The following is a 27,601-nucleotide window of genomic DNA, read 5'->3' on the forward strand; positions in this document are numbered from 1 at the left end:
GCATCTTCCCACATCAGTGCTGGGAGAGGCTGCTGGTACCCGGGTGGCACATGTGGCCTTTGCTGACCAAGGGCACCTCGTGTTTGGGGAGGGAAGGTGTGTGTTTCTTCCCATCCTCTGTTAAATATTTCATGCAACGGCAGACTGGATGCACATTCCCAAATTGAGCTGACCTTGGGGATTCATTAGGGCTTCCCAGGTGGCGCTAGTGGTAAAGAAACCACCTGCTAATGCAGGAGACACAGAGATGCAAGTTCCATCCCTGCGTCGGGAAGATCCCCCGGAGAAGGAAATGGCAACCCACACAGTATTCTTGCCTGGAAAATCCCATGGATAGGGGAGCCTGACAGGCTACAGTCCATGAGGTTGCAAAGAGTCGGACACAACTGAAGCGACTTAGCACACACATGCTTGGGATTCATTGGGAGCAAGCCTGCACGTGGAAGGAAGGTGGGCTGGGGGTAGCTGGCTGCCCGAACCCCGCAACTGCACTGCCCAGGCTGGCAGAGGTTCTTGGCCACTCCGGGGTTGGACAGAGAGGTGGTTGGAATGTTGGGTTCTCTGCTCAGCTACTGTGTGGCCTCTGGCAGGTCATGAACCCTCCCTGAGCCCTGGCTTCTCCTCTGCACTCTATGGAGACGCACTCGGGAGTCAGCCAGCTGTGGGGCATGAAGAGGGAGACACCGCAGAGCTGGTCCGTGCTGACCCAATGAGGGCGCCCAGGGCTGACTCTTCCCGAGGAGGAGGCTGCTCCAACCCCTCCTTTAGGGGCGTGTTTCTAGAGTGAAAAAATCCATCCCGGGACCCAAGCGGCCTTACAGAACCTCGGAGGTGTTGACAAGCACCGTTTCTCTTTAAAGCACTGTTAGCTGACATAGAGAAGGTAATAGCAGTCGGTCGCTCTTTCTCCCTGCTATCCTGACTTGGGGCTTCCCTTGGCTCAGCTGGTCAAGAACCTGCCTGCAGTGCAGGAGACCTGGGTTTGATCCCTGGGTTGGGGAGATCCCCTGGAGAAGGGAAAGGCTACCCACTCCAGTATTCTGGCTTGGAGAATTCCATCAGTCCATGGAGTCACAAAGAGTTGGTGACTTTTACTTCACTTCCAGACAAACGTTCTGGAGAAGAGTTAGCTCATCCCAGGGGCTGCTGTCTGGCCAAGTGGGGGGAGGGGTAGCCCACCTCCAGGCTGGGGTCACATGCCCTCAAACTCACCATAGCAGGTGAGGGGGAACAGAGAAGCAATTTCCTGTCTAAGGGGTGTTTCCTAATTTTTCCATAGCAAAGGAGAGCTATCTGCATTTCCAAGGGAGGAAATTACTGTTTTTTCCCTGTGTTTGGGAAAGATGTGTTTCCCTGATTAAAACTCAACAGCCCAGGTGTTCTACTTAAGATTCGAAAGCATTTCCCCCCACCACCCACCCCGCACTAAAGTGATGGCAGGGGGCCTGAGGACCCTCCAGAAGCTCTGTGGGTCCCATTTCTTGATCTCAGGGCTTGTTCTTTGGGTGGTTCCATCTGGGGAAGGTATACAGAGCCATGCGTACACCACCGATGTGTTCACTTTTCTCTGTGTATTCTATATGTCGGGCTTCCCTGGTGGCTCATGGTAAAGAATCCACCTTCAATGTAGGAAACCCAAGTTTGATCCCTGGGTCGGGAAGATCCCCTGGGGAAGGGAATGGCAACCAACTCCAGTATTCCTGCCTGGAGAATTCCATGGACAGAGGAGCCTGGTAGGCTGCAGTCCATGGAGTCACAAAGAGTCCAACACGACTGAGTGACTAACACACACACACTTTCTTTACTTCGGTAAAATTTGCATCAAAAGGGATTCCTCGGAAGTGATAGAACATGCACATTTTGACTGCTGTTACGTAAGAGTTTACAGACGACTGGGTGTGTAACACAGAGGGATGTGACACAGGATGTGACACAGAATGTGACACAGAGGGACAACAGTGGCCCATCCGTAAGGCAATGCCCGCTCGGTGGGTTGATCTCGGAGACCCTCCAGGCCGCTGGTCCTGCAAAAGCTCCTGGTCATGTCCTGCTAGCTAGCTCAGCACTCGCCAGAGGGGTCTGGTCATCTTGGAGGGTGGCTTGGAAAAAAGTGACAACCAAATGGTTCTGCCTGAGATGGTGGCCATCACTCTGAACTCACCTGTGCAAAGAGCTCACCTTCTGATTATTAATGTCACAGACACTTTCTCAGTGACCACTGCACGCCAGGCACCACTGCAAACACAGGATATGGTGCTTCAGAAGATGGCTCTGCTCATGTCTTCCCGGAGCTGAGGGGGTCAGGAGGCAGAAGGAGGGATGCATTGGGGGCAGGTATCAGATGTCAGGGGTGGGCATTGTCTTTAGAAGAAGTAGCCTGCTCAGAGTGTCCTTCATTCCCCAAATGCAGAATGTCCAGACAGGCTCTTTCCAAATTGCTAACATTGTAAGAGTAACTCACTGCAGGTATAACTGAGGGCCTTCAGTTTTCGCTTCATGCAAACTGTTAAACAACTTTATCTCCACTGTTTATACAGCCCCACCAGGCGGGTGCTGAATGGACTGTGGATGTTCTGAACATATCTCAGTTCCCCTCGGAAAGGATTTGTTTTTGTTCAGTTGCTCCTAATCTTTGTGACTCCATCGACTGCAGCATGCCAGGCTTCCCTGCCCTTCACTGTCTCCTGGAGTTTGCTCAGATTCATGTCCACTGAGTGGGAGATGCTATCCAACTGTCTCATTCTCTGTTCCCTTTTCTTTTTGCCTTTGATCTTTCCTAGCATCAGAGTCTTTTCCACTCACTTGACTCTTTGCATCAAGTGGCCAAAGTGTTGGAGCTTCAGCTTCAGCATCAGTCCTTCCAATGAATATCCAGGGTTGATTTCCTTTAGGATTAACTGGTTTGATCTCCTTGCAGTTGAAGGGACTCTCAAGAGTCTTCTCCACCATCACAATTCGAAAGCATCAATTCTTCAGTGCCCAGCCTTCTTTATGACCCAAATTTCACATCCGTACATGACTACTGGAAAAACGATAGCTTTAAGAAACACAAGCTGGAATCAAGATTGCCGGGAGAAATATCACTAACCTCAGATATGCAGATGACACCACCCTTATGGCAGAGAGTGAAGAACTAAAGAGCCTCTTGATGAAAGTGAAAGAGGAGAGTGAAAAAGTTGGCTTAAAGTTCAACATTCAGAAAACTAAGATGATGGCATCTGGTCCCATCACTTCATGGCAAATAGATGGGGAAACAGTGGAAACAATATCAGACTTTATTTTTTTGGGCTCCAAAATCACTGCTGATGGTGATTGCAGCCATGAAATTAAAAGACCCTTACTCCTTGGAAGGAAGGTTATGACCAACCTAGATAGCATATTTAAAGGCAGAGACATTACTTTGCCAACAAAGGTCCGTCTAGTCAAGGCTGTGGTTTTTCCAGTGGTCATGTATGGATGTGAGAGTTGGACTATAAAGAAAGCTGAGCGCTGAAGAATTGATGCTTTTGAACTGTGGTGTTGGAGAAGACTCTTGAGGGTCTTGAGAGTCCCTTGGACTACAAGAAGATCCAACCGGTCTATCCTAAAGGAGATCAGTCCTGAGTGTTCATTGGAAGGACTGATGTTGAAGCTGAAACTCCAATACTTTGGCCACCTCATGAAAAGAGTTGACTCATTGGAAAAGACCCTAATGCTGGGAAGGATTGGGGGCAGGAGGAGAAGGGGACGTCAGAGGATGAGATGGTTGGATGGCATCACCGACTCGATGGACATGGGTTTGGTAAACTCCGGGAGTTGGTGATGGACAGGGAGGCCTGGCATGCTGCGATTCATGGGGTCGCAGAGTCGGACACGACAGAGTGAACTGAACTGAACTGGTTACACAGACCTTTGTCAGCAAAGTGATGTCTCTGCTTTTGAATACACTGTCTAGGTTTGTCATAACTTTTCTTCCAAGGAGCAAGCATCTTTTAGTTTCACGGCTGCAGTCACCATCCACAGTGATTTTGGAGAAAGGATTAGATCTTGGATAAGTCACCTCCAGTTGGCTTCATTTTCATGTCCTCAGCGGGATTTATGGAGAAAGCCTTTACAGGTTTACTCTCATAGTTTTCCTTCCTAATACCTGCTGGGCAGGGCACGGGGTCTGTCGGCCAGTTCTGAGTTTAGTGGAGCCACGGGACCATTTGAAATGCTATGGTATGTCTTTAGCTCTCCTTACAAAACACAGCATGCTTAGCAAGGGCATTTGTAAAGCAAAACTCTGGAAAATGAATCTTGCTTCTCACAGACTGCTCTTGAACACCAAAGACAAGCCAGGTAAGATGATCCTTGGGTACCCTTGGGCCTGTGGGGCTGTGGGGATTCTCAATCAGGTCTACTCCTCCTCCGCATTGGGCTTCTCTACTCCCGAAGATACTCCGTCCTCCCGTGCCCTGGGCACCTGCTCTAGCCACCCTTCCAGCAATAGTATTTCCTCTAATTGCCAAGGCATGACTGGGCTTTCAGCCAGAACCAGACATCACACTGTACTTTTGTCCTTTTCCCCATGAAGAGCCCCTCAACATCCCCTCGATGTAAAGCATCCAGGGCTGTGAGACAGACTGGCCCAGGCTGGCCGGAAACTATGGGTTTCCATTTGCTGCCCCCGCAGTGCCGCCCCCACCCCCGCCCACTCATCAGCACATTTGCTCCAGCGCTCCTGCAGTTGGAGGTCAAGGGACACTCCCACTGTTGGTCCCCATCTTCTCACTTCAGGCCATGTCCTTCCCATCTGAGAGGATGCTAGCAAAGCTCCGCCACTGAACCCAGGGTCTAAGCAGAGTTTCCTTCCCTGTGATGGGTGGGCCCAAGGCACTATCATCTCTCTATCTTGTCTGTCTTTCTCTCTTTCTGTCTCTCCATCTCTCCTGTCATCCCAGGTCTGGGTTTTGACTTGCCCTCTGGGCTGGACCTTTTAAGGACAGAGCACTCATGCCCCGCGTGGGGCTGATGGGCACTCAGTGGCCCTTCCTCTCGGGAGGTTTATGTGCTTACAATCCCCTGAGTGCTCACCGGCCTGATTTGAAGAGCAGCCCAGGATCCGCACCTGTGTAAACAAGTGACCTCTAGACATGGAGGAGGCGGCTTATCCATTATACCAAGAGCTGGGCCGAGCAGAGCTTCCTCTGGGAAGTAGGGCAGGGGGGTGGGGTGGGGTGGAGTGGAGCATCTCAATTTCATGTTTCTATATGGGGACCAGACACCAGACTCTGCAGTGAAGGACGAGCTTGTTACATAAATACAGGGATGCACCTGGAGAAGGAAATAGCAACCCACTCCAGTATTCTTGCCTGGAGAATCCCATGGACAGAGCAGCCTGGCGGGCTACAGTCCATTGGGTCGCAAAGAGTTGGACACAACTGAGTGACTAAACACAAGGATGCATTTGTGTTCACCAACTCACTCATACACTCAACTCTAACAGGAGTGCCCCCCATTGGCTCCCCAGCCCTCAGCCTGCACAGAGCATGCCCCCCATTGGCTCCCCAGCCTCCAGCCAGCGCAGAGCATGCCCCCCATTGGCTCCCCAGCCCCCAGCCAGCACAGAGCATGCCCCCCATTGGCTCCCCAGCCCTCAGCCAGTGCAGAGCATGCCCCCCATTGGCTCCCCACCCCTCAGCCAGCACAGAGCATGCCCCCCATTGGCTCCCCACCCCTCAGCCAGCACAGAGCATGCCCTGTCCTCCCATCCTGGCCTCTATGTGTCCAGGGTGGGTGCAAGTGGATGCCTCCTGGACTTCTGAGTCCAGTGTCACCTTCCAAAGTCTTCAATCCCAAATACAGGTCTGTTGTTCTAAAAGAAAAGCATGTTTCTGTTATAAACGTGGCACCAAAGAGGGTGGACCACACACAAGGACACTTCTTGGCCAGCCAGCTCTGCGTCATGTCACACACACTCGCTGTCCCTCCCCGTCCCCCTGGGAGCCCACGCCCCCTCCTAGGAATGAGCTGGGAGGCGGATAACTCCTTCGGCTCCAGTTGTGTTGGTTCAGCCCGGGGTCCACAGTCAGACCCCCATTTCCAAGCTGGTGGCTGTAAATGACAAGACCACAGTCTGTACACCCGTCTGTCTGCCTTTTCCCCTGAAAGGCTGATGCTCCCCCAGCTTCCAGACTCGGGTCTGTTCCTGGCATCCCTGGAAGTGTTACTAATATCCAGTGCCCTCGTGTGGACCCCATCATCAAGGGTCCCAAAGAAAGCAGTTCCCACAGCCCCTGCCCTAGGGAAGGGGCCTCACAGACCCCCATGGCGAGGCTGCCCTCAGGTGTCATGATCCAGAATGTATATGACCTCCAAGTGGCTGGTGGTCAACTCAGCCACCCCATACCTCTTCGGGCAGCCCTGGTTTCCAGGGGACCAGCTGGGGGTTGGCGGGTTCTGAACTTGGGGAAGCACAGAGCTGAAGGAAGGTTTGCTCTGGAGTAACCCCAAAGCCGCCTGCACCCCCAGGAGACCGGTAATGAGCAGATGCCTAGCATTAACGCTCCCTCGGTGATGTCACACTGGTCCCCTGAGGTCCCCTTCCACAGAGCTCCTTCCCATGTGGATGGAGCCCACTCTGGGGCTCTACCCACCAGAGGGGGCCCCTGCTGTCCCCCAGCTCTTCCATCTGTGTCCACTGATGAGCGGGTGTAACCTATCAGGGTCCCTGACCCCCACCCTGGTCTTCTTTGGCTTCCCTGCTCTGTGTCTGTCCACCTGCCATCACTGACATCCCAGTGGCAAGAATCTGACTCACCTGCAGACCTGAGCGGCTCTCCCAGATGCCCCCCAACCTGTCCATCTGCCATTCGGTCCCTTCCCCCCAGGATGACTGTCTCAGGCCTCCCTGGTGACTGCCACTCCCTATAATGAGTCAAGTTGCAAGGCTGCAAGCTTCCTGCCCTTTGCTTCTCTCAGCCTGATTAAAAAATCCTCAGAGACTGACTCCCCGTCCAAATCAGGGAGGCGCCTGGTGACAGGTGGGGGTTTGGGGTTCCCATCTGTAGAAGAAGAGAGGCCGCTGGGAGGAGACGCTGAGACCTAGACCCAGGCTGGGCTTTGAGTAAACATGGGTTTGGGGTCTGGGGAGTGACTAGGGGCTCATCAAGTGCCCCAAAGGCCCTGTCCTCATCAGGCCCCTGTCAGCTCTGCGTGGGGAACAAAAATGCTGCATTTGCCCGATTCTGATCATTTAAGGGCATGTCCTGGGAATGTTTCTCAGGGACTGAGAAGTGTCTCTGAATTAGGAATCTTCAGATGAATCCAGTTGCCTCTGTTTGATTCCTTTTTAAAGAAGAAAATGTATTTATCTGATTGTGTCATGTCTTAGTTGTGGCATGTGGGATCTTTCAAGTCTTTGTAGCACATCTGAACCGTCTGCTTGAAAAGAAGTAATGTGACTCCGTCTGGCATGTGTAGTTCTTTTTTTGTCCTTTCACAAGGCTCTCTGATGGAGATTTAGCAATGTGGTATAATTGCAAAGTGATAAACTTTCAATTAGTAATGAATTATTAGCATATGAAACATTTAATTACAAATGTGGATAAATTCCATATAAATAATTTATACCAATATAGATTTTAAATAGATAAGTCATACATGAAATAATAAATTAATCACTTGACTGATAAAGGTGCCAGTTTACCATGGTGGTAGGTGGTGCAGCCCTGGGTTAGGATCTGTCTGCTCTAGCAGTGGGTGCCTAGACAAGTCTCCGAGGCCCACTGGACACGTGCTTCCTGGATCTGAAATGAGAATGGTGGATTCCTCGTACCCTAGATCAGGAGTCCCCAACCTCTGGGGTCTAATGCCAGATGATCTGAGGTAGAGCTGATGTAATAATAGTATCAATAGCAATAAAGTGCACAATAAATGTAATGTGCTTGAATCATCCCCAAACCGTCCCCTACCCCTTGGTTCGTGGAAAAAATTGTCCTCCACCAAACTGGTCCCTGGTTCCAAAAAGATTAGGGATGGCTGCCCTAGGTGATGTCCAGGAAAGGGCTTTGTAAATGCTACAGCATTATGTACCCACTGGTATTTATCACTAATATAACCCATGAAATGCAACTGAGAAAGTAGGCACAGGCATCTAAAAGACAGGAGGTCTCGTTCTTGCCCAGAACTCAGCATTTTTATAAATACTGTGGAGTGAAAAACCTTGCCTTTGGCCTTGGTTCTGCAATTATGTGCTTTCTGTGTTTGCCTCTTACAGTACTGGGGGCAGAACCACTATGTCCTGGGATAGTTGGAAGTGAACGTGATCTTTTTTTCACAGGATACAAGACCCTTTTGAAAGGCATTTCTGGAAAGTTCAACAGTGGAGAGCTGGTGGCCATCATGGGTCCTTCTGGGGCTGGGAAGTCCACACTCATGAACATCCTGGCTGGATACAGGTAAGCACACCCTTGACCAGCGGTCCGCCAGGGGCCAGAGGCATGGATGGTCCACCCCATCACTTTTTAAGGCTCTGGGAAGCCTCAGGGGAGTAGCTTCTGTTTGGTGAATGCAGTCATTTTTCAGCTCACCCCACACCCACACTCCTGCCCAGACTGCCCAGCACCATCCTGGAGCCACATGCGGCAACCTGGAGACAGGTCTCCCAGCCTGGTTCCCTGGGAAGCCAGTTGATCCAACCCATTCCTTGGAGGAAAGAAGGGACCCACCCCAGGACCCATGGTCATAGTAGTGGGCTGGACGAAGTTGGAGAGCAGGTGTAACCTCACTGGTCTCCATAGACTCTCTGTGTTTCTGTTCTTCGTGGTATCAACAAGGCAGCACTGGATAAGATGGATCCTAGTAGGATGCCTGTGGCTCCCTCTACCTCCCTGGGCTTCAGTGATGCACCAGAGTAGTACTGGACAATAGAGATTCCCAGTGCGTCTGAGTGGGAGAGTGAGTGTGGCTGGTGGGGCCATGCCCCTCCATCTCCACAGTACACCGGGATGCCCCACCTCCACTGTGGTCTGAGAGAACAACTTCCCGTCTGCTTGGTCTAGTGGGTCCAGGGCCCAGACCTCCTCCTCTTCTCTTAGCCACCTGGGCCTGGGGAGCCGGTACTCGTCCCTCTCAGTCAGCATCAGATTCGTGCTGCCTTCAGGAACTGGTTATGACCTACCTAGTGGTCCCACCCTGGGCTGCAGAGTCTTGGCCTTTGGAGGAGTTGATATAACTGAGGCTACATACAGGATTGTTCATACACTCATCTTATAAACCCTGCAAAGCCGGGGGCATGGATGGGGCCTCATGTCCACAGGTAGGAGCATCCATGTATTGGTTTGGTCTGTAGGCACCTGTGATGAACGTGAGATCCCAGAGAGGCCCACGCTTGTTTTCCCCTCCCTTTCCACACTGGGCCTTTTCTTCTTGGGGTTCCCTCCTCTGACCGTTGATCTGGGCTTCCTGGCCATGCTCAGCTTGGTGTCCCTACTGGTCCAGTTGGATGATACTGGCAGGGGCTGTGGTCTCCCTCTCCCTCAGCCTTGGTGCAGGAGGGGCCAGGCTGACACGTCCTCTCGCTGACCCTGCAGGGAGACTGGCATGAAGGGTGAGGTCCTCATCAATGGGCTCCCTCGGGACCTGCGCTGCTTCCGGAAGGTGTCCTGTTACATCATGCAGGACGACCTGCTGCTGCCGCACTTGACCGTGCAGGAGGCCATGATGGTGAGTGTCCTGGGGCCTGCAGCCCCACACCTGGCCACCCCCCATCCCCTACATGAGGCGGAGCAGTGCCTGTACCCCGCCCTCACCTGCATCTAGCCCCCACCCTCCACATGAGGTGGAGTGGCACTGGCACCCCACTTTCACACAGAGTTGTGGCTGCTCCAGCCTGATTCCGGGAGCTCAGCCTCTCGGCCCCTCACCCCTGCATCACAGTCTCTTGAGGGGCCACTGGGCAGCCTCAGTAGCTCACCAGGTGGGCAGGTTCTGACCTCAGTGCTGTGCCGAGGAGGAGACCAAAGTCCTTGCTTCCCAAGGTCTCAGGAGTCGGCAGAAGAGCCGAGGCTGATGCCAGCCATGCTGATGGCTACTCAGGCCTTCGCCAGACAGGGTCAGGGGCCCCGTGTGTCCTGCAAGGCGGGATATCAAACCAAACAATAGGAACAACAAAGCTAGACTCTTTATATGTTGTTGTTGTTCAGTCTCTCAGTTGTATCTGACTCTTTGCGACCCTATGGACTGCAGCACACCAGGCTTACCTGTCCTCCACCATCTCCTGGAGTTTGGTCAAACTCATGTCCATTAAGTCAGTGATGCTGTCCAACCATCTCATCCTCTGCCGCCCCCTTCTCCTTTTGTCTTCAGTCTTTCCCAGCATCGGGGTCTTTCCCAATTAACTCCTTTTATGTGCCACTTGCCAATTTCTGTGATGTAAATGCTCCCACTGTGGAGAATGGTAAGCTGTCAGTGGTTTCACAGGTAGCTTTGTTAAATTTCTGACAGTGATCTTGAAGCCTCCAAAGCCTGGGAAGTCCTCGTCGCTCAGTTGCCCACATCTAACTTTGCTCAGGGACCAGCAGAGAATCCACTGAAATGACTGGAAGCATCTCAGGCCTCACTGCTCTCCAGGACCTTCCTTAGTGAAGCCACGGGAGGTGGGGAGCCCGGACCTCTGAGGGTTTCCTCTGTCATATGGCAGCTCAGCCCCTGGGGCTCTGAGGCCACCATTGCTCAGTTAGGTTGTCTTGCTGCTGGCCATCTGTTCTGATCCATACCACTGCTGTTGTCCCCTACAGGTATCTGCACACCTCAAACTCCAGGAGAAGGATGAAGGAAGAAGGGAGATGGTAAGTGTATGCTTGGGTCACATGAAATCCACTTGGCAGTCACATGTGGAGGGGCCTCTGGGGAATGACTTGAGTTGTGGCTTGGCGCCTGGCACCTGTTTTTGTGGGGGGGTGGTCAGTGGCATAGCAGTGTGCCCTTGGACTGGCACACGCCTGGAGTGAGCATGCTGCCACAAGACAGATGCAGCTCACAGATGTAGCAAGGACACGGGCTTGAGGAACCAACCTCAGGCTTAGACCCAGCACTCTGCCCCTCTTAGTTTCTGACACACTTTGTACCCCATTGTTTTTGATAAAACACTAACAGTGAAAATGGTTAGTCATCCATTTAAAAATAACCAGCCTCCACCCCTACACACTTGCAAGAAGAAATTTGGTTCTTACCTGTTATTAACCAGCCTTTTGAAAACAACACAAATAAGTTTCTGAGATGACAGAGATCTTGTAACCCTTTTCATTGCTTTTTTGCCTCCCTGAAACCCCAGGGAGCCAAAGGGTGTTGGGTAAGCAGACCCAGCAGGGAGCACCAGAAACCCCCACTTAGTGGGGAGGCCTGGTTTATATTTACACACTGTCTAAGACAAACCCAGCTCCCCTCCTCTTCACGCCATGGCTGGCACGGTGGGAGTTCCAGTGTAAGATGGGATTTGGTAAAATTCTACTTTTATAATATTATCCTGCCTTCCAGTGCCTGTGGGACCAGAGGCCAGCAGCAGAGAGAGTAAGATCTGTGGGGTTGGTGCCAACAATGCGACTTGGCTCTTTATGTGTTCATGCAAAATGGAATCAGTTCAATTCAATTGCTCAGTCATGTCCAACTCTTTGTGACCCCATGGACTGCAGCACGCCAGGCCTCCCTGTCCATCACCAACTCCCAGAGCTTGCTCAAACTCATGTCCATCGAGTTGGTGATGCCATCCAACCATCTCATCCTCTGTGGTAGAAAACAGTCACAATGTCAGCAGCAACATGACAGTTGATAGGATGTGATGTAAACCGCCTTGGGTTTCCCAGGTGGTGATAGTGGTAAAGAACCCACCTACCAATGCAGGAAGCAAAAGAAATGCAGGTTCGATCCCTGGGTCAGGAAGACCCCCTGGAGGAGGGCATGGCAACCTTCTCCAGTATTCTTGCCTGGAGAATCCTAGAACAGAGGAGCCTGGTGGGCTACAGTCCATGGGGTCACAAAGAGTTGGACACGACTGAATGACTGAACATGCACGCAGCACAAGAGACCTTGGAGCACGGGGTGTCTTTAGGGCCCCTCCTGTCCCTCCCTTGCCCTTCTCCCCCAACCCTACCCTTCAGAAAGCTGAGGATTCACATAAGAATTTGGGGGAGTGAGGAAATGGTACCTCCAGTGTAGGGGAGCCCGATTTCTGTGAGGAGTGAAAACCCCTCCTCGCAGATGCTTTGCGTGGACTCTGGTTCTGTAGCTGAAAGGAATAAAATGGATGAACAGACCCTAAAGCACAGATGTGGGGAAAAAGCATGGGAGGCATGGGTGTTTCTGCCCTCCAAGAGGGTGGAGGGGCCGGATGGGGTTCCATTGTGTGGGTTGATGGCAGGGGGGACCCAGGACCACCACTCTGTTCTGAAGGGCGAGCCTCAGACACAGGCCAGCCCCCTGGGAGGATGGGTGAGCAGATGTGGGGGTTCAGAGGGTTTTGCTGGCATGGAGAGGGCCCTGAAGTGAAGCAGAACTAAGCCCATGAGGGGACCCTTCAGGCATGGCCTCCTGGAACCCACTGGACAACCTGAGGCCAGGGCCTCTGGCACCTGGGGCTTTTGTCAGTAGCAAGGGATGAAGGAGGGCTGGGCCCCAGCTGCCTCCTGGAGGTGGGGAGCTGAGTTCGATGCTCTCATTAATGTCTGAGCTCCCAGAGCAGATGCGATCCATGAGTAAGTGGGTGTGGGGTGGTTTGCCTGCAACGTGGTCCAGGGGACCAGCCTTTCCAGGTGGGAGAGGGAGCTGGGAGGGAGCATTTGCTGAAGGGCGGTGGCAAGGAACACATGTGTGCCTCTCAGCTGACTCCACAGAGGAGCACCCACGGCCAGTGCTTCAGCCCTGCACTCTCTCTGTCTGTCAAGTCCCGACCGGTCCTCCTCACCCTCAACAGGGTCCAGCCCCCCAAGAACTATCAGCAGGGCTGCGTGATTGTCCAAGGAGAGGACAGGCCCTGACTCATTTCCTCCAGCCCCGTTGTGTCCCTGCGTCCTGGTTGTTTACTTCTTGAGGAAACATAATATACTGGAATGTTCCAGCAGGCAGTGGAATGTTGCCCACTCCACCTCGTTTCCCAGAAAAGTGGCCCCAGCCTCAAGAACCCCCCAGTGAGGAGTCTTCCTCAGGAGTGAGGTCTCCCAGGAGGGGACATTGTTCTTTCTGATTCACTTTAAAACAAAACCAGCCTGCAGGGCGTCACTCCTGAGAGAATCCTAGACAAGATGCCTGCATGCAAGGGAAACAGGAGGTGCTGACCTTGGCCTCCGCCTCCAGCATCCTTCCAGTGGGGCTAAGGGCAAGAAGGGAGTGGGTGGTCTTCCTCCTGAACCTTTGGCCTGAATTCCTGGAGACCGCTGGAGCCATGTCATCCTGGGAAGGCTAGTGGACTGTCCACACGAGGGAAAGCGTTCCTGAAAGATGGCCTTTTCTGGGCAACCTTATTGCGAGGTTCCGGGATGGCGTCCCTCAATGGTTGTATGTTCTGGAAGAGGTGGTGGAGCTGGGTTTAGGGCCCAGCAGGGGAAAGGCCGAGCAAGATTCGAACGCAGATCTGTCTGACCTGCCTGCTTCCGGCCTGTGGAGCAGCAGCGCCCTGGTCCTTCCCATCACCGAGGCCACATTGTGTCCTGACCATGCAGAAGTAATTCAAGAGCCAGAGTGGAAATTTTCCTCCTTGAGTTCCTTCTCCTTGAGGATGACCTCATCTCCCTAGAGAAGATGCTGGACTAGGGTCCACCTGCTGCTGGGACAATGGCCCAGTGAATTCTGGCAGGACCTCTGTGGCAGGTTGCCTCGCACCCCTCTGGGAGGTGAACCTGACAAGGAGGCCAGAAGGGTGGCAGCTGATCTCTGGCTTCTTGTGGCCACCTCCAGAAGACACCAGGATGGGCCCCAAACACTGACCACTGTGGATGAAACTGATGAACAGTTTACACTGAACTATCCTGACCTTCCTGCTCCTTGAGTCTATCCTGGATCAGTGATGGGGGCAGCCATGGAGGGCTGAGCACACAGTGGGCTGTTTATACCTTGGTTCCCAGGCAGCTCCCAGGGGCAGTGTTGGCAGGATCACTAAGAGTAGCAGTGATAGCTTTAAGCAGTGTCATTGCCTTGCTGCTGAATCAGAGAACTTCTTTTCCCGTTTACAAGTGTGGATGGAGCTCCATCTTTCTGGGAGACCTGGCCTGTGTGGTTGAGTCCACAGGAGCTATGTGCAGTAGCAGCAGTGTCACTAACAGCTGTTGCCGAGTGAATGCTTACTGTGCGCCAAGCATTGTATCTGTCAGAGCATTAAACTATCATGGTGGCCCTCCCCTTTGTGCTGGTCAGAAACCCAGTCACTCATCCACCTATGTGTCCATGGATCCACCCTTTCTGCAGTGTTTATCCAACACCTTCTCGGCCCTGGCCCTGAGTGAGGCTCACACATGAAGGGACTTGCTAGATTGCCAACCAGAGGCAGGCCCAGGAGTCCAGCCCAGGCTGGCCTGGCCCCAGCCCTGCCTCTCAGTCTCCTGGGTCTCAGCCTCCCTAATCAGGACATTAGGCCTGGCAACGCTGGGGTGAGCCGGATGTGTAGTCCCTCCAGGTGTGTCTGGGAGTTGGGTGGGGGAGGGGACCAGGGTTCCATGTGGGCCCTGTAGGTGACGAGGAGTGGCGGGTGATCTCTGATGCCACTCTGCTTCTGCTATCCCCAAGGTCAAGGAGATCCTGACAGCTCTGGGCCTGCTGTCTTGTGCCAACACGCGGACCGGCAGCCTCTCGGGTGGCCAGCGGAAGCGACTGGCCATCGCGCTGGAGCTGGTGAACAACCCTCCGGTCATGTTCTTCGATGAGCCCACCAGGTAATCAGGCCCTGCCCTCCCCGCCGGCAGGAGGGGCCACCTCCCCACCCGCCAAGGGGCTCAGGCAAGCCTGCACAGACACAACCAGGGTGCTCTGAATGAGGGATCTGGTTGGGGGCTCACAGACATTTCATGGTGTCCCTTGACTTACAGTGGCCTGGACAGCGCCTCCTGCTTCCAGGTTGTCTCCCTGATGAAGGGGTTGGCCCAGGGTGGCCGGTCCATCATCTGCACTATCCACCAACCCAGTGCCAAGCTCTTCGAGCTGTTCGACCAGGTACGTTGGCCCGCTGTCATTGGCCCAGGTGAAACAAAATCTAGGTACTCACGGCTTAGTTCATGAGGGTGTCTTCATTTTTGAGTGGCCTTAGGTATTATGTTTCTTAAGACTTTGGTGCCATAAGCACCTTAGGTGGCAGGTCCAGAGGGGATAGGAAGAGCTGGCCAGTGTCCTTTCTCTAGGATTAGTGTCCAGCCACATGGTCTTGGGTGAGTCACTGACATTACTGAGGCTTTGTTTATGTCCCCCCTGATGACAGGAGGGGGACACTTGCCATACAGAATTAGATAGCAGGTTGTGATATTTGTACGGTATCATCTCTTTTATAAAACTTATGTTTTTATATCATCATGAGCAAAAAAATTGTCCCAAGGAATGCAGTGTGTATAGCTCCAAAATCTGGCCTAAGCAAGTGGTTAGCATGAGGGGAAGAAAGGCAACAGAGTAAATAACTCCTGGTCATATGATATCTTCTGTCTTTCCTGACTCATCATGGATTTCCCTTTGAACTTTGAGTCTTTGGGAGGTAACATAAAGCTGTCCTGAGAGAGGAATTGATGGATTGATGAATGAATTGATGGATGAGTGGATGGATAGATAGATGGGTGGGTGGTTAGATGGATAGGTGGATGTATAGATGGATGGGTTGGTGAGTGGATGAATGGGGTGAATGGATGGATGAGTGGATGGATGGATGAATGGATGAGTGGATGTATAGATGGATGGATGGGTGAGTGGATGATGGGGTGGATGGATGGATGGGTAGATGGATGAGTGGGTGGGTGGATGGATGGGTGGGTGGGTGGTTAGGTGAATGGGTGGATGGATAAGTGGATGGATGGATGGATGGGTGGGTGAGTGGGTGAGTGGATCATTGGATGGATGGATTGAGAGTTTCTCTCCCTTTACAGAGGAAGGCAGAGTTGATGTTTTCCTTCTTACTTTTTCCAGCTTTATGTCCTCAGTCAAGGACAGTGTGTGTACCGAGGGAAAGTCTCAAACCTTGTACCATATTTGAGGGACTTGGGTCTGAATTGCCCAACCTACCACAACCCGGCCGATTTCGGTGAGTTGAGCTTTGACCAGCCAAAAGGGGGTCTTTTTTATTCTTGGTGGATTTCCACTCTTACTTGTAGCCTTCAAATCAAGAATAAATTTAATATTCCACAGATAGCTCAAGTGCTGTCCTGAGGCAGAACTTTTAAGACCAAGTCAAAAGAGGTTTTCTTTATACCAGATGAAATACCTGGGACTACAAACAAGGGATATGTTTTTAGGCCAAATATTTCCCAATACTTGGCTGTGTGATGCTTCTGGTCTAAAGGAAGTTATTTCTAAAGAGAAATAACCTTTAGCAAAATCTCCTTTGCATTGATTAATGCAGATGTTAAAATTCAACTTAAATTTTGACCAAACACATCAAATTTTGACCAAAGCAGTTTTGAACAAGACCCTGGGATCCCAGGTCTTCCCTTGTGGCTCAGCTGGTAAAGAATCTGCCTACAATGCAGACCTAGGTTCGATCCCTGGGTTGGGAAGATCCCCTGGAGAAGGGAAAGGCTACCCACTCCAGTATTCTGGCCTGGATAATTCCATGGACTGTATAGTCCATGGGATCGCAAAGAGTTGAACACGACTGAGCGACTGTCACTTCACTTTACTGGGAACTCAGGTCTTCCCTAGTAGCTCAGACAGTAAAGCATCTGCCTGCAATGCAGGAGACCCAGGTTCAATCTCTGGGTCTGAGAGATCTCCTGCAGAAGGAAATGGCAACCCACTCCAGTATTCTTGCCTGGAAAATTCCATGGTCAGAGGAGCCTAGCGGGCTATAGTCAGTGGTGTCGCAGAGTCGGACATGACTTAGTGACTAACACCCTGGGAACCCAGAGCCCAGGTTAATGGTGGGAGTCGCTCCTCCTGACCCAGAGGGTGCAGCTTCTGTGCTTTGCAGCTTGTGCTTTATGAGCTCCATGCTTGGTGCCCCCAGGGCTCCCGCTCTGGCCTCTTCTCTTGGCCGGGGCCCCCCAGGACACTGACACCAACGTCCCAAGTCACTTCCCCACCTGATCTGCCCATTGTGCACCCTGCATGTTTATCTGCAGACAGCAGCCTCTTTGTGTCCAGTGCCTCTGGAACTATCTCCCTTGTCCTCCCATCAGATCCACCACTTCTGCTCCCTGCTCTCCAAGTGCAAGAACTTGCAACCCCCCTGGATTGCCTTCTTTTTCTCTTGAGCTTCATAGTTACTAGACCACCAAGTGCTTATACATGTCGACCCCGTCCCATCCTCCCCCTCGGCCATGGTGTGTGGGGTCTCATCCTGGCCATCATGTCCTGCTTCCCTGGGGCCCCACAAGCTGTGTGGTCTGAAACAAGAAGAAGTCATGTTTCAGACTCCAGAGGCCAGAAGTCAAGGTGTCTGCAGGGCTGGGCTTCTTCCTGAGGCTCTGGGGGAAGGTCCTTCCTGCCTCATCCAGCTTCTGGAGGCTCCAGTGGTCCTTAGCCTGTGACCCATCCCTCTAGTCTCTGCCTCTGTCTTCACATGGCTTTTTTCTCTGTGTTTCTCTGTGTGTCTGTGTGTCACCTCCTCTTCTAATAACGGCACCAGTCATTTTATTCAGCTGTTGTTCAGTTGCTATGTCATGTCTGACTCTCTGCGACCCCATGGACTGCAGCACTGCCAGGCTTCCCTGTCCACCATCTCCTGGAGTTTGCTCAGATTCATGTCTGTTGAGTTGGTGATGCCATCCAACCATCTCATCCTCTGCCGCTCCCTTCTCCTTTTGCCTTCAGTTGGATTCAGGGCCCATCCTAAATCCAGGATAATTTCATCTCAAGGTCCAAAACCAATTACATCTGCAAAGAACCTTTTCCAAAGAAGGCCACATTCCAAGATTCCGGGTGGACATGAGTCTTTTGGGGGACACGCTTCAACCCACTCTGTTCCTCCTTCTTGGTCTCCTGGTCATCAGCCTTTCTCACTCAGTTGTTTTACTTTCAAGCATCCAGCCCCACCAGTCCCCCAGACCCCACCTTTTCTACACATCCTCTCCCAAACTGTGTTCCATAAGATTCTGTTGCTGGGAAATGCGTCTTTCTTACAAGAAGGGCGCTCTAACGAAGCCAGGCCAGAGTGGGGTGAGCGGGAAGGAGCTGCAGGCCGAGGGAGAGGAGGAGGAGTCTTAAGAGTCCTTGATGGTGGGGATGGTCAGATTGGCTACATAGTTGTTCAGGAGCAAGAACAGTCAGGGACGTGTGCTGCTGGACAGGGAAGGGCGGTGAGGCCAGCCGAGAGGTGAGGACCTAGAGGGAAGAGCAGATGGGAGGAGAAGGAATAGGGCACAGGGGAGAGCCCAGGGAGGGGCTCATCAGTGTCACGCCTGAGGAGAGGGAGAGAGGTGGGGAGAGACGGGCTGTTTGGAGGGTGGTGGGTTGGTGTCATTGATCGTGACAATCTGGTGGGGCCAGGCTCTCCTGGTTTGTGATCGGATGGAGAGAGAGTTAGCCGTCCTGCCTCGGGCTCTGGAAACAGCTGGTTTTGTCAGGGAGGGTCCCTGGGGGCATTGCATTAGCAAGAATCTTACTGAGATGAAAGGTGAGGTCCCACACCAGGAGGAATGGGGTAGGGTGGAGGGAGAGCGCAGGTGGGAGGACAGGAAGGAGCAGCAGGTTCCAGGGGAGGGTGGACCCAGGATAGAAAGAGCAGTGTGGGACCTTGGACAGTTTGGGGTGCAGAGGATGTGACACCAGGGTCAAGGAGGGTTGGTGGAAGTGATGCTCCCTGGGAATCTGAGAGGTGGAGCTTATAGTCCACAACCTCAGTGTCCCCAAGGAGCTCAGTGCACCCCTCTCAGGATCCCCGGCACTTCTTCTTGGTCCCAAAGAGCTGCCTCAGTGCCCATCACTCACCCTCATCCTGGGAACTGCCTTCCCAACAGGAATCTTGCTTCCTTCTGCCCTCCTCCCAGCTCCAACTGTGATGCATGCATGCCCATACCAACACTCAATAAACACTAGACAGATGAATAAGTTAATAGATGCATGAGCTCATGACTTCTCGGGCTGTCCAACTTCACAATCTGTATTTGCATTCCAGGCTCCTGACATGATCAACGGCCTTGCTGGTTGTTGAGAATGGAAACAACATTGGCCACTAAATGATTTTTATCACATCATTAGCATCCTCACGCAGCATCTATATAATCAGTTAAAAGATATTCCCACTGGATTACTGACTTTGTTGCAAAGGAAAGAGGCTCGCATGAGCAATGACTGGGCTGAGCCCTCTGTCTCTCTCCTCTATGCAGTCATGGAAGTCGCGTCCGGCGAGTACGGCGACCAGAACGGCCGCCTGGTGAGAGCGGTCTGGGAGGGCAAGTGCGACTCTGACTGCAGGAGAGAGCCTGGGGGTGATGCCGAGGTGAATCCTTTTATTTGGCACCGGCCCTCTGAAGAGGTAAAGCAGACAAAACGATGGAAGGGGTGGAGAAAGGTAATGCACACCCCCAGCCCCCGCACGCCTGCTGCAAGAGCACTTTCCTCGGCTCAGAGGAGGGGGCGTCCGGGGGCTGGGGGGCTCACCCCTCCTCCCCCCTTGGTGTGTGCCCAGGACTCCACCTCCATGGAAGGCTGTCACAGCTTCTCCGCCAGCTGCCTCACCCAGTTCTGCATCCTCTTCAAAAGGACTTTCCTCAGCATCATGAGGGACTCGGTAAGGCGGTGTGCAGTGGTCTCCGTGGCAACGGAAGCTGGGGGTGGGGGTCACCTTCAGGTCTGTTCATCTGCTCGCGCTTTCCTCTATCTGCATCAGTCAGCTTTCTGTGACGCTGCAGTAACAAACACGCCCCGGCTGCTAGTGGTTACGACAGTAGTCATGTCTGGTTTGTGTAACCTGTGGGCGGCTGTGAGTTGTGGTCCTGCCCCATGTGTCTTCTCATCCAGGGACCCAGAATGGAGGACCAGCTCCTTTCTAAAATGTGGCAGGGGAAGGTGTAGGAGAAACCCAGTGGCAGCCCTTGTAGCTTCCTGCTCCTGGCTGGGTGGAGGAGCCTGTCACTGGTGCCCACATTCCATTGGCCAAGGCTGGCATCAGGGAGGGGATTCCTCCCTCTGGGAAGCTCCACCCAGCAGAGGAAGGAGTTGGTGAAGGATTGGGAATCAGAAAAAGATCCCCTTTTGAGTGGACAATCTGACAGCCTGTGTAGGGGATCCCTGAGTGCCCAGGAGTCTCCAGAATCCAGTTTGAAAGATAGAGGGGCTGGTAGCCATCCAGGTGTGCTCTGAAAGGGTGGGTCTGTACTGCGGCCTTTCTTTGTCTGCTTTACCACCATTCTTGTCACTTGTCCCCTCCTCCGAAGGGAGACAGTCCTGGTTTGCTATGTTGAAGGGCATTTAATGAAGGGTAGCAGCTCCTTCTGCTTGAACAGCAGTGAAATGCTGTGCGCACGCACACACTCACATGAACTGTTGTAGGGTCCTGGGCTTGGTGTAATGGAAGCTTAAACTAAGAGTAGTGAATGAATGGGCTTCCTGGGTGACTCAGTCATAAAGAATCTGCCTGCAATGCACAGGCCTCAGGAGAAGTGGGTTAACTGCCACCTTTCTGGAGGGAAGGGGCAGGGGAAGCCTTGACCGCCACCTCTGGGGCCCCTGGCCTCCTTGTCCTCTCACCTCCGAGCTTGCGCACACCTGAGTGTGGACCTCATCTGCCCAGGTCCTCACACACCTGCGGATCACGTCCCACATCGGCATCGGCCTCCTCATTGGCCTGCTCTACCTGGGGATTGGGAACGAAGCCAAGAAGGTCCTGAGCAACTCCGGCTTCCTCTTCTTCTCCATGCTCTTCCTCATGTTCGCGGCCCTCATGCCCACCGTCCTCACGTGTGAGTGCCTGGTCCAGCCCGCGCCCACCCCTCCTTCCTTGTCTGCCACTAGATCCTGGCTTGCTTGGCCACAAAAATATAGTGTCTTATTTTATTTTTTAAAATACCGTTTTCTTTGTTGACAGATGTAGGTATGATTGTATGTTCTGTTAGATGAGAAAATGCATACCATGTTTAAGCCAAAGGAGTGAATCACTAATGGAAGACTTGTAAGCCTGTGGAAGGCTGAGAGATTTCTATAAGATTTTCTAATTGGGAACCCCTCACATGCTGTGCATGAGCATTACCTCATTCAGTTAAGATAGCCCTGGTGCAGCCAAATTTGTGAGTAGGTAGTAGCTGGACGGGCTACAGTCCATGGGGTCGCAAAGAATTGAACACAACTGAAGCGACTTAGCACGCAGCAATGCTGTTCTAGGTGGATTTCTGTGCAATTCTAGGCTGCTTGCAGAACAGGCTTCCCTTGGTCACTTCAGGAGGACAGTGTAGAAAACTGTGGCTTTACTAGGTCTCCCAGCCTAGACACCTCCTACGACAATGCCTCCTCCTTAAGTTGCCCTGAATTTCCAAGAGCAGCTCGTGAGGACTTGCCCAGGGAAGGCATTGCATTGTCATAGCTACTCAGTGAAAACATGTTCAGCAGTAGATACTTGGACCGGTCACTACAGTGATGCCAGTGTACCAGGCAATTTCTCCAGGTAGGTGAATCATTTCATACCTTTCCATTCAAACTCCAGATATTAATACTTGAAGCACTTCAGGTTCACAGGGAGGCAGCCCAGGTTGAGGCTGCAGAAGGCTTCTCAGGAGACCCCCTGTCTGAGTTCTTGGTGCTGTAATGTCCGAGTGACCCTTTTCATTTTCCTGCCCCCTAGTTCCTCTGGAGATGAGTGTGTTTCTTCGAGAACACCTGAATTACTGGTACAGCCTGAAGGCCTACTACCTGGCCAAGACCATGGCGGATGTGCCCTTTCAGGTACATGAGCGCCCTGGCATGGTGTGATGGGGTAGGGCTCTCCAGCATCCCTGGGGGGCAGGAAGCACAGTTTGCAGGTGAGGGTGACGGGCCCTGTGTTTCCAGATCATGTTCCCCGTGGCCTACTGCAGCATCGTGTACTGGATGACGTCCCAGCCATCTGATGCTGTGCGCTTCGTCCTGTTCGCGGCACTGGGCACCATGACCTCGCTGGTGGCGCAGTCCCTGGGCCTGCTGATTGGAGCCGCATCCACGTCACTGCAGGTACCAGCCGAGGATGTACCATGGGGTGGACCTTGCTTCCCCACCTCCACCCATGTGGCCGGGGCTGCAGCCCCCGTGGGCTCAGTACCCTGCCCCTGAAACCCCTCCTCCTGAGTCTGTCCTGACTTCCTAGCCTGGCTTCAGCAGGTCAGTCAGTCGGTCCCTGGAGAAGGGATTTGAGGTGTCCTGGCTGCTCAGGATTGGCAAATTGACAGCAGCAGGTGGCTTTATGTGTCGTGGGGCATGCCAGGTGCTATTCTCACCAAGCACCTGTTTGGGGAGTAGCAGGCTGGTCTCTTGCACAAGGAGGAGCTGAGTTTGCCCAGAGGCCCAGCTACACTTGTGGTTGAACATGAATTCATTGAGTCTAAGCACCCCCACAAGTTAGGTGCAATGCTCCCATTTCACAGATGGGGAGACTGAGGCCCAGAGAGGCAAGGTGATTTTGTCAGAGTCACGCAGCCAGTTCAGAGGCCAAGCTCTCGATGCCTCTGTGGGATCTGCGCAGCTATTCCCCAGACAACCCTATGACACCCCACACTCCCACCTGCCCAAGCCCCTCCACATGCCCCTTCTGGACGTCTGGTGCCACATACTCCCAGCCTGCCAAACCCACTGTGTGCACAGTTTTTGCACCTCCAGGGCTTCACGTGCTCAGGCCAGTTCAACCCTTAGAAAACAAAGCCAGAATCCTAGGGAGTCAGCACCCCACGGCCTTCTGCCACCCCCTCCCCTACTGCATGGCCTCCTGTTCTGTGTTCACAGCCTCTGGGCAGCACCCTCATCCATGGGCGAGAATGGCAATGGCGTCCATCTCACAGCTGACAGCCATAAAAGTGCTGGGCCTACGCCAGCTGCTGTCGGCACCCAGGGAGTCTCACTGCTGACCCTTCCTTGCTGGGACACAGGATGTCAACTCCTCAGGCGTGTGCCTCCCACCCCACAAGCGCCCCCATGACCACACCAGCATCTCTCTGTGCCTGCTTTTCAGGGCCTCCATGCTTTTTTAGCTTCCTTCCCCTCTACCGGGTCCAGCTGGGCCTCTGGACACTAAGCCGGCCCCTCCTTGTGCCGGAGACCAGCCTGCTCCTCCTCAAAGGGGTGCTTCTGTGCCATCCTGGCCCAGGATGACCTGGATGACCTGTCCTGACAGTGCTGGCCCTTTCCTGGAAACATGGGCTGTGGGGTCCGGGCCCCCTGAGGAGGAGGAGGCGGGTAGGACTAAGGTCCTTCTGTGTCCCCTCCCAGGTGGCGACCTTCGTGGGACCCGTCACGGCCATCCCCGTGCTCCTCTTCTCAGGGTTCTTCGTCAGCTTTGACACGATCCCCACCTACTTGCAGTGGATGTCCTACGTCTCTTACGTCAGGTAGCCTGTGGGGCCCCTTAGGACTCAGGGACTTTAGGACGACAAAGGGAAGGGAACTGGGGACAGGCAGAGGCTCACGAAAGCCCCTCCTTGGCCATCAGCTAGATGCCAGCTGGATTCTCAGGTCATGAACCCAGAAAGTATCAGTGCCTTTTTCTTCCTAGTTTTGTGTGCCTCACCTTCTCACACACACACACACACACACACACACACACACACACACACACACACACACACACACACTCGTGGATAAAATAAACCCTAGTAACTGGTGCCCTGGAAATGGCACCCCACTCCAGTATTCTTGCCTGGAGAATCCCATGGCCAGAGGAGCCTGGACATTGTGGCCCATGGGATCGCAAAGAGTTGGACATGACTGAGCGACTAAGCAAGCATGCACTGGTGCCCTGGCCAAGCCATGGCAGCCCCATGTCCTGTGTATGTTCAAAAGCTGCCTTGAAGAACTTCATTCCACTCTGGAATAAACACTGCTTATAACAAGGTTCTTGTTGTTGTTCAGTCTCTAAGTCATGTCTGACTCTTTGCGACCCCATGAACTGCAGCACACTAGGCTTCCCTGTCCTTCACCGTCTCCCAGAGGTAGCTCAAATTCATGTCCACTGAGTCAGTGATGCCATCCAACCATCTCATCCTCTGCCACCCCCTTCTCATCCTGCCCTCAATCTTTCCCAGCATCAGGGTCTTTTCCAATGAATCAGCTCTTCACATCAGGAGGCCAAAGTATTGGAGCTTCAGCTTTAGCATCAGTCCTTAATAAATATTCAGGACTGATTTCCTTTAGGATTGACTGGTTTATCTCCTTGAAGTCTAAGGGAGTCTCAGGAGTCCAGCATCACAGTACAAGGTCCTGAGTAAGAAATCCAGTGGAAAACAAGACATGTCTCAAGCGTCCTCATATACTTGAACGAGACTGCTCTGGTGCCTTAGTGCTTCAGCATCAGACCTCACGCTCTTGGCTCACAGGCGCTTTGGCACCTTGGCCCTCAGCAGCAGGGCCGGTCATTAGAGCTTGTGCCCCCAGCCACAGCCATTCCACGTGATGCCCAGGGTCCCAAGCTATGAACAAGCTTGTGTTTTCTAGAATGTCAATTCAGAGCCAGGTATATTGTTCCCGAGAACAAAATCGAAACAAAGCCCTTGTGCAGAGTTTCAGCAATGGTGTACCTTTCAAGACCGAGAAATCAGAGACCCGTGTCTTTCTTCTCAGATTTAGCATTTTTATTCTGATAATGCAGAGCTGGAACAGGATGAAAGGTGGTGCAGAAATGTTTTATTCAAATGCTCTGCAGGCCTTGAAAAGCTCTCGGACCCTTTATTCTATTTAACTGTTAAAAAAAAGTTGTGATATCAGAAGTGATCGATGTGTTTTTTCCATTGTGTCACCTCTGAGCAATACCTACTCTTGGTTGAATTTGGTTTTCTTTTATTTTTGTGGAGACTTTGGAGACAAGGATATTGGAAGACACTCGGTCAAGCTGTTGAGTGGATTTATGCTAGGAAGCTGCAGAGCGGTTAAGAAGTATTCCAGGAGGAAAGACCACCAGGGAAGGAGGGAGCCAGGCTGAGAATGGGGTGGGGGTCAGTGTACCTTCCACAGACGTGAGCAGAGGCAGGGATGGGGGTTCCTGAGCCCTCCTCACCAGCGTTCCCCCCTCAGGTATGGGTTTGAAGGGGTCATCCTCTCCATCTACGGCCTCGACCGGGAGGACCTGCACTGTAACACCAATGAGACGTGCCACTTCCAGAAGTCAGAGGCTATCCTGCGAGAGCTGGACGTGGAGAACGCCAAGCTCTACTTGGACTTCATTGTCCTGGGGATTTTCTTCATCTCCCTGCGTCTCATCGCCTACCTCGTGCTGAGATACAAAATCCGGGCTGAGAGGTAAAGCGCTGGAAAGCCAGAGAGAGGAACATTGGACACCGTGGCCACGGGCCACTTCCAGAACCCTTGCGGGCTCAAGGACGCAGACACGCCTGTGGACCCTGGGCGCTTCGTCGGGTTGTCAGGCGGCCAACCAGTGCTGGACTTTGCCGCCCCACTGAGCTGGGTCTTCTCTCCATTACCCTTTCTAGCTGTAACTAGGAAGAAGATGTAGAATGGTCTTTCTTTTTCACATGCAGAAATTTTTAAAATACAACCCCTGAGGCAGAATTTAAAACTGCCACAAAGTGGGTGACAAGAGACTTCCTCGGCAGAGTTCTTCCTTCTGACCGGGGAGCTCTGGTTCTGGACGAGGATTGTGGGTGGTTTCCCGGGGCTCCTGGGCAGTCAGATGTCCAGGGGCGGAAAGGCGAAGCCAAGAGGGACTCCATCCTGTGATGGGTATTTTCGTAGTTTCATCTTTCTACAGTTTGTCTCTTTTTCCAACGAGAAGTTGTTTTCCAAGTCAAAAGTCAATCCATTTCATTCATTTCCAGAAGCTGTACCTTTTTAGTACTTGGTGAAGAAAATTATTCAGGGTAAACGTACTTCATGGAGAGATGTGAGGGGTTTGGCTTGATCACTGAGGTGGTCTCATTTGCAAACAGAACCTGGGAAAGACACAGGTGCTGGTTGCAGGTTGGAGGAAAACCTTGGAACCAACCATGTGCACTAAGCCACGCAGGAATTTTTTAAAGTTGTATAGAAAGTTGTAAGGCGAATTTAGCCATCTCTTTCAAAATCTTTTATTTCCCCCACGCTTCTTATTTTCATTTAAGCAAAATATATTGGGTTTTTTTCCCCCAACTTTCCGAGCACCTTAATTTTGCCTAAAAATTCTAGAAGCTCAATCCTGCTGATTTTTTACAAACATTTTCTCTTCTCTCACATATCACATCAACTACCTCCACTGAACCTGGGGATGCTGGGCTTAGAGAAACCCAGGTATGAATGTGCAGGATCTGCAGGTGTAGCCCGTGAAAGATGTACTAACTGCACAGGAGGGAAGATGCTGAGATTTCTTGAGAATCCAAGGCCTTTGTAAGAAACTGGCAAAGCTTAGTGTGGCCAAGACTCTGGAGCTCCATCAAACCATGCACTGAGAGCTATGGGAGATGCTGCCTCCCACATCTGGTTTCCATGGCAACTCAGCAGCACCATCATCTTCTCAGTCTTTCCAGATTGGAAACGTCTTTCCAATGATGTGATCACATAAGCAAAATTCCTCTAGGGCAAGAGTCATGGGCACTTCTGCAGGGTAAATGGCCTTTGAATTCCTGGCAGGAGCCTGTGTGCTTGTCGGAATCAGTGTGGCCACAGGGTAGAAGGGGGCTCAGGCCAAAGAAGGTTTCTAAAGGAAACAGAACTGTTTTCCCCTTCTAGAATGCTGTGAACCTGGAATCAGGGTCTCTGAGTGAATCTGCTTTTTGTTGTAGGGAAGTTTGCTAAAACCCCTTACTGCAATGGCCTGAGATAACAGCCGGGCTTCCCAAAGTGGCTCAGTAGTAAATAATCCGCCTGCCAAGCAGGAGATGTGGGTTCGATTCAGGGTCGGGAAGATAGCCTAGAGAAGGCAATTGCAACCCACTCCAGTATTCTTACCTGGAGAATCCCACGGACATAGGAGCCTGTCAGGCTATAGTCCATGAGGTCGCAAAGAGTTAACACGACTGAGCAACTAAACAACAACAAAAGGTAATATCCAAGTAACCTGTTGATTTTATTTTTCTAAATGGGTTTAGTTAAGAGGTGGGGGAGGGGTGATGTGCTGTCTTTCACACATTGAAATTTAAACCAGGCCCACTTGTCAAGTCTAATTCTTTTAAGTAATTTCTGAATGTAATGACTCGGATCTTCCTTCGTCTGTGATTTCATTTCTTCATTTAGAAGGAAGGAGGAAACTTTGGAATAATGATGTGCTGCCTTTCTGGTTGTTAGAATAGGTGAGAATGCAAGTCCAGAGAATCTCTGATCCATGGGTTTGAGGAGAGGAAGGGGCTCCACTGTG

General features: G+C 52.3%; 1 protein-coding gene across 9 annotated transcripts in view; it reads left to right on the plus strand.

Moving 5' to 3' along the window:
• Nucleotides 1-26,400, plus strand: part of ABCG1 (ATP binding cassette subfamily G member 1) — a 59,319-nt gene extending 32,919 nt beyond the window's left edge. For 3 of the 9 annotated variants that reach the window (XM_081574186.1, XM_081574191.1, XM_081574195.1), the window contains 13 exons: nucleotides 8,303-8,420; nucleotides 9,555-9,687; nucleotides 10,761-10,811; nucleotides 14,737-14,882; nucleotides 15,036-15,159; nucleotides 16,114-16,228; nucleotides 19,470-19,654; nucleotides 19,772-19,873; nucleotides 20,876-21,044; nucleotides 21,920-22,020; nucleotides 22,126-22,284; nucleotides 23,533-23,651; nucleotides 25,330-26,400. In XM_081574186.1, coding sequence (XP_081430312.1) covers nucleotides 8,303-8,420; nucleotides 9,555-9,687; nucleotides 10,761-10,811; nucleotides 14,737-14,882; nucleotides 15,036-15,159; nucleotides 16,114-16,228; nucleotides 19,470-19,654; nucleotides 19,772-19,873; nucleotides 20,876-21,044; nucleotides 21,920-22,020; nucleotides 22,126-22,284; nucleotides 23,533-23,651; nucleotides 25,330-25,558 — 1,751 coding nt within the window. In that variant the 3' untranslated portion in view covers nucleotides 25,559-26,400. Of the gene's footprint in view, nucleotides 1-8,302; nucleotides 8,421-9,554; nucleotides 9,688-10,760; nucleotides 10,818-14,736; nucleotides 14,883-15,035; nucleotides 15,160-16,113; nucleotides 16,229-19,469; nucleotides 19,655-19,771; nucleotides 19,874-20,875; nucleotides 21,045-21,919; nucleotides 22,021-22,125; nucleotides 22,285-23,532; nucleotides 23,652-25,329 lie in introns of all 9 variants that reach the window. The other 6 variants (XM_081574188.1, XM_081574192.1, XM_081574193.1 and 3 more) reach the window with 3 other exon arrangements.
• The last annotated feature ends 1,201 nt before the right edge of the window (nucleotides 26,401-27,601 follow it).

This window comes from Giraffa tippelskirchi, chromosome 2 (genome assembly GCF_054371585.1).
Source record: "Giraffa tippelskirchi isolate mGirTip1 chromosome 2, T2T-mGirTip1v1.2.pri, whole genome shotgun sequence".
Taxonomy (NCBI): Eukaryota; Metazoa; Chordata; class Mammalia; order Artiodactyla; family Giraffidae; genus Giraffa; species Giraffa tippelskirchi.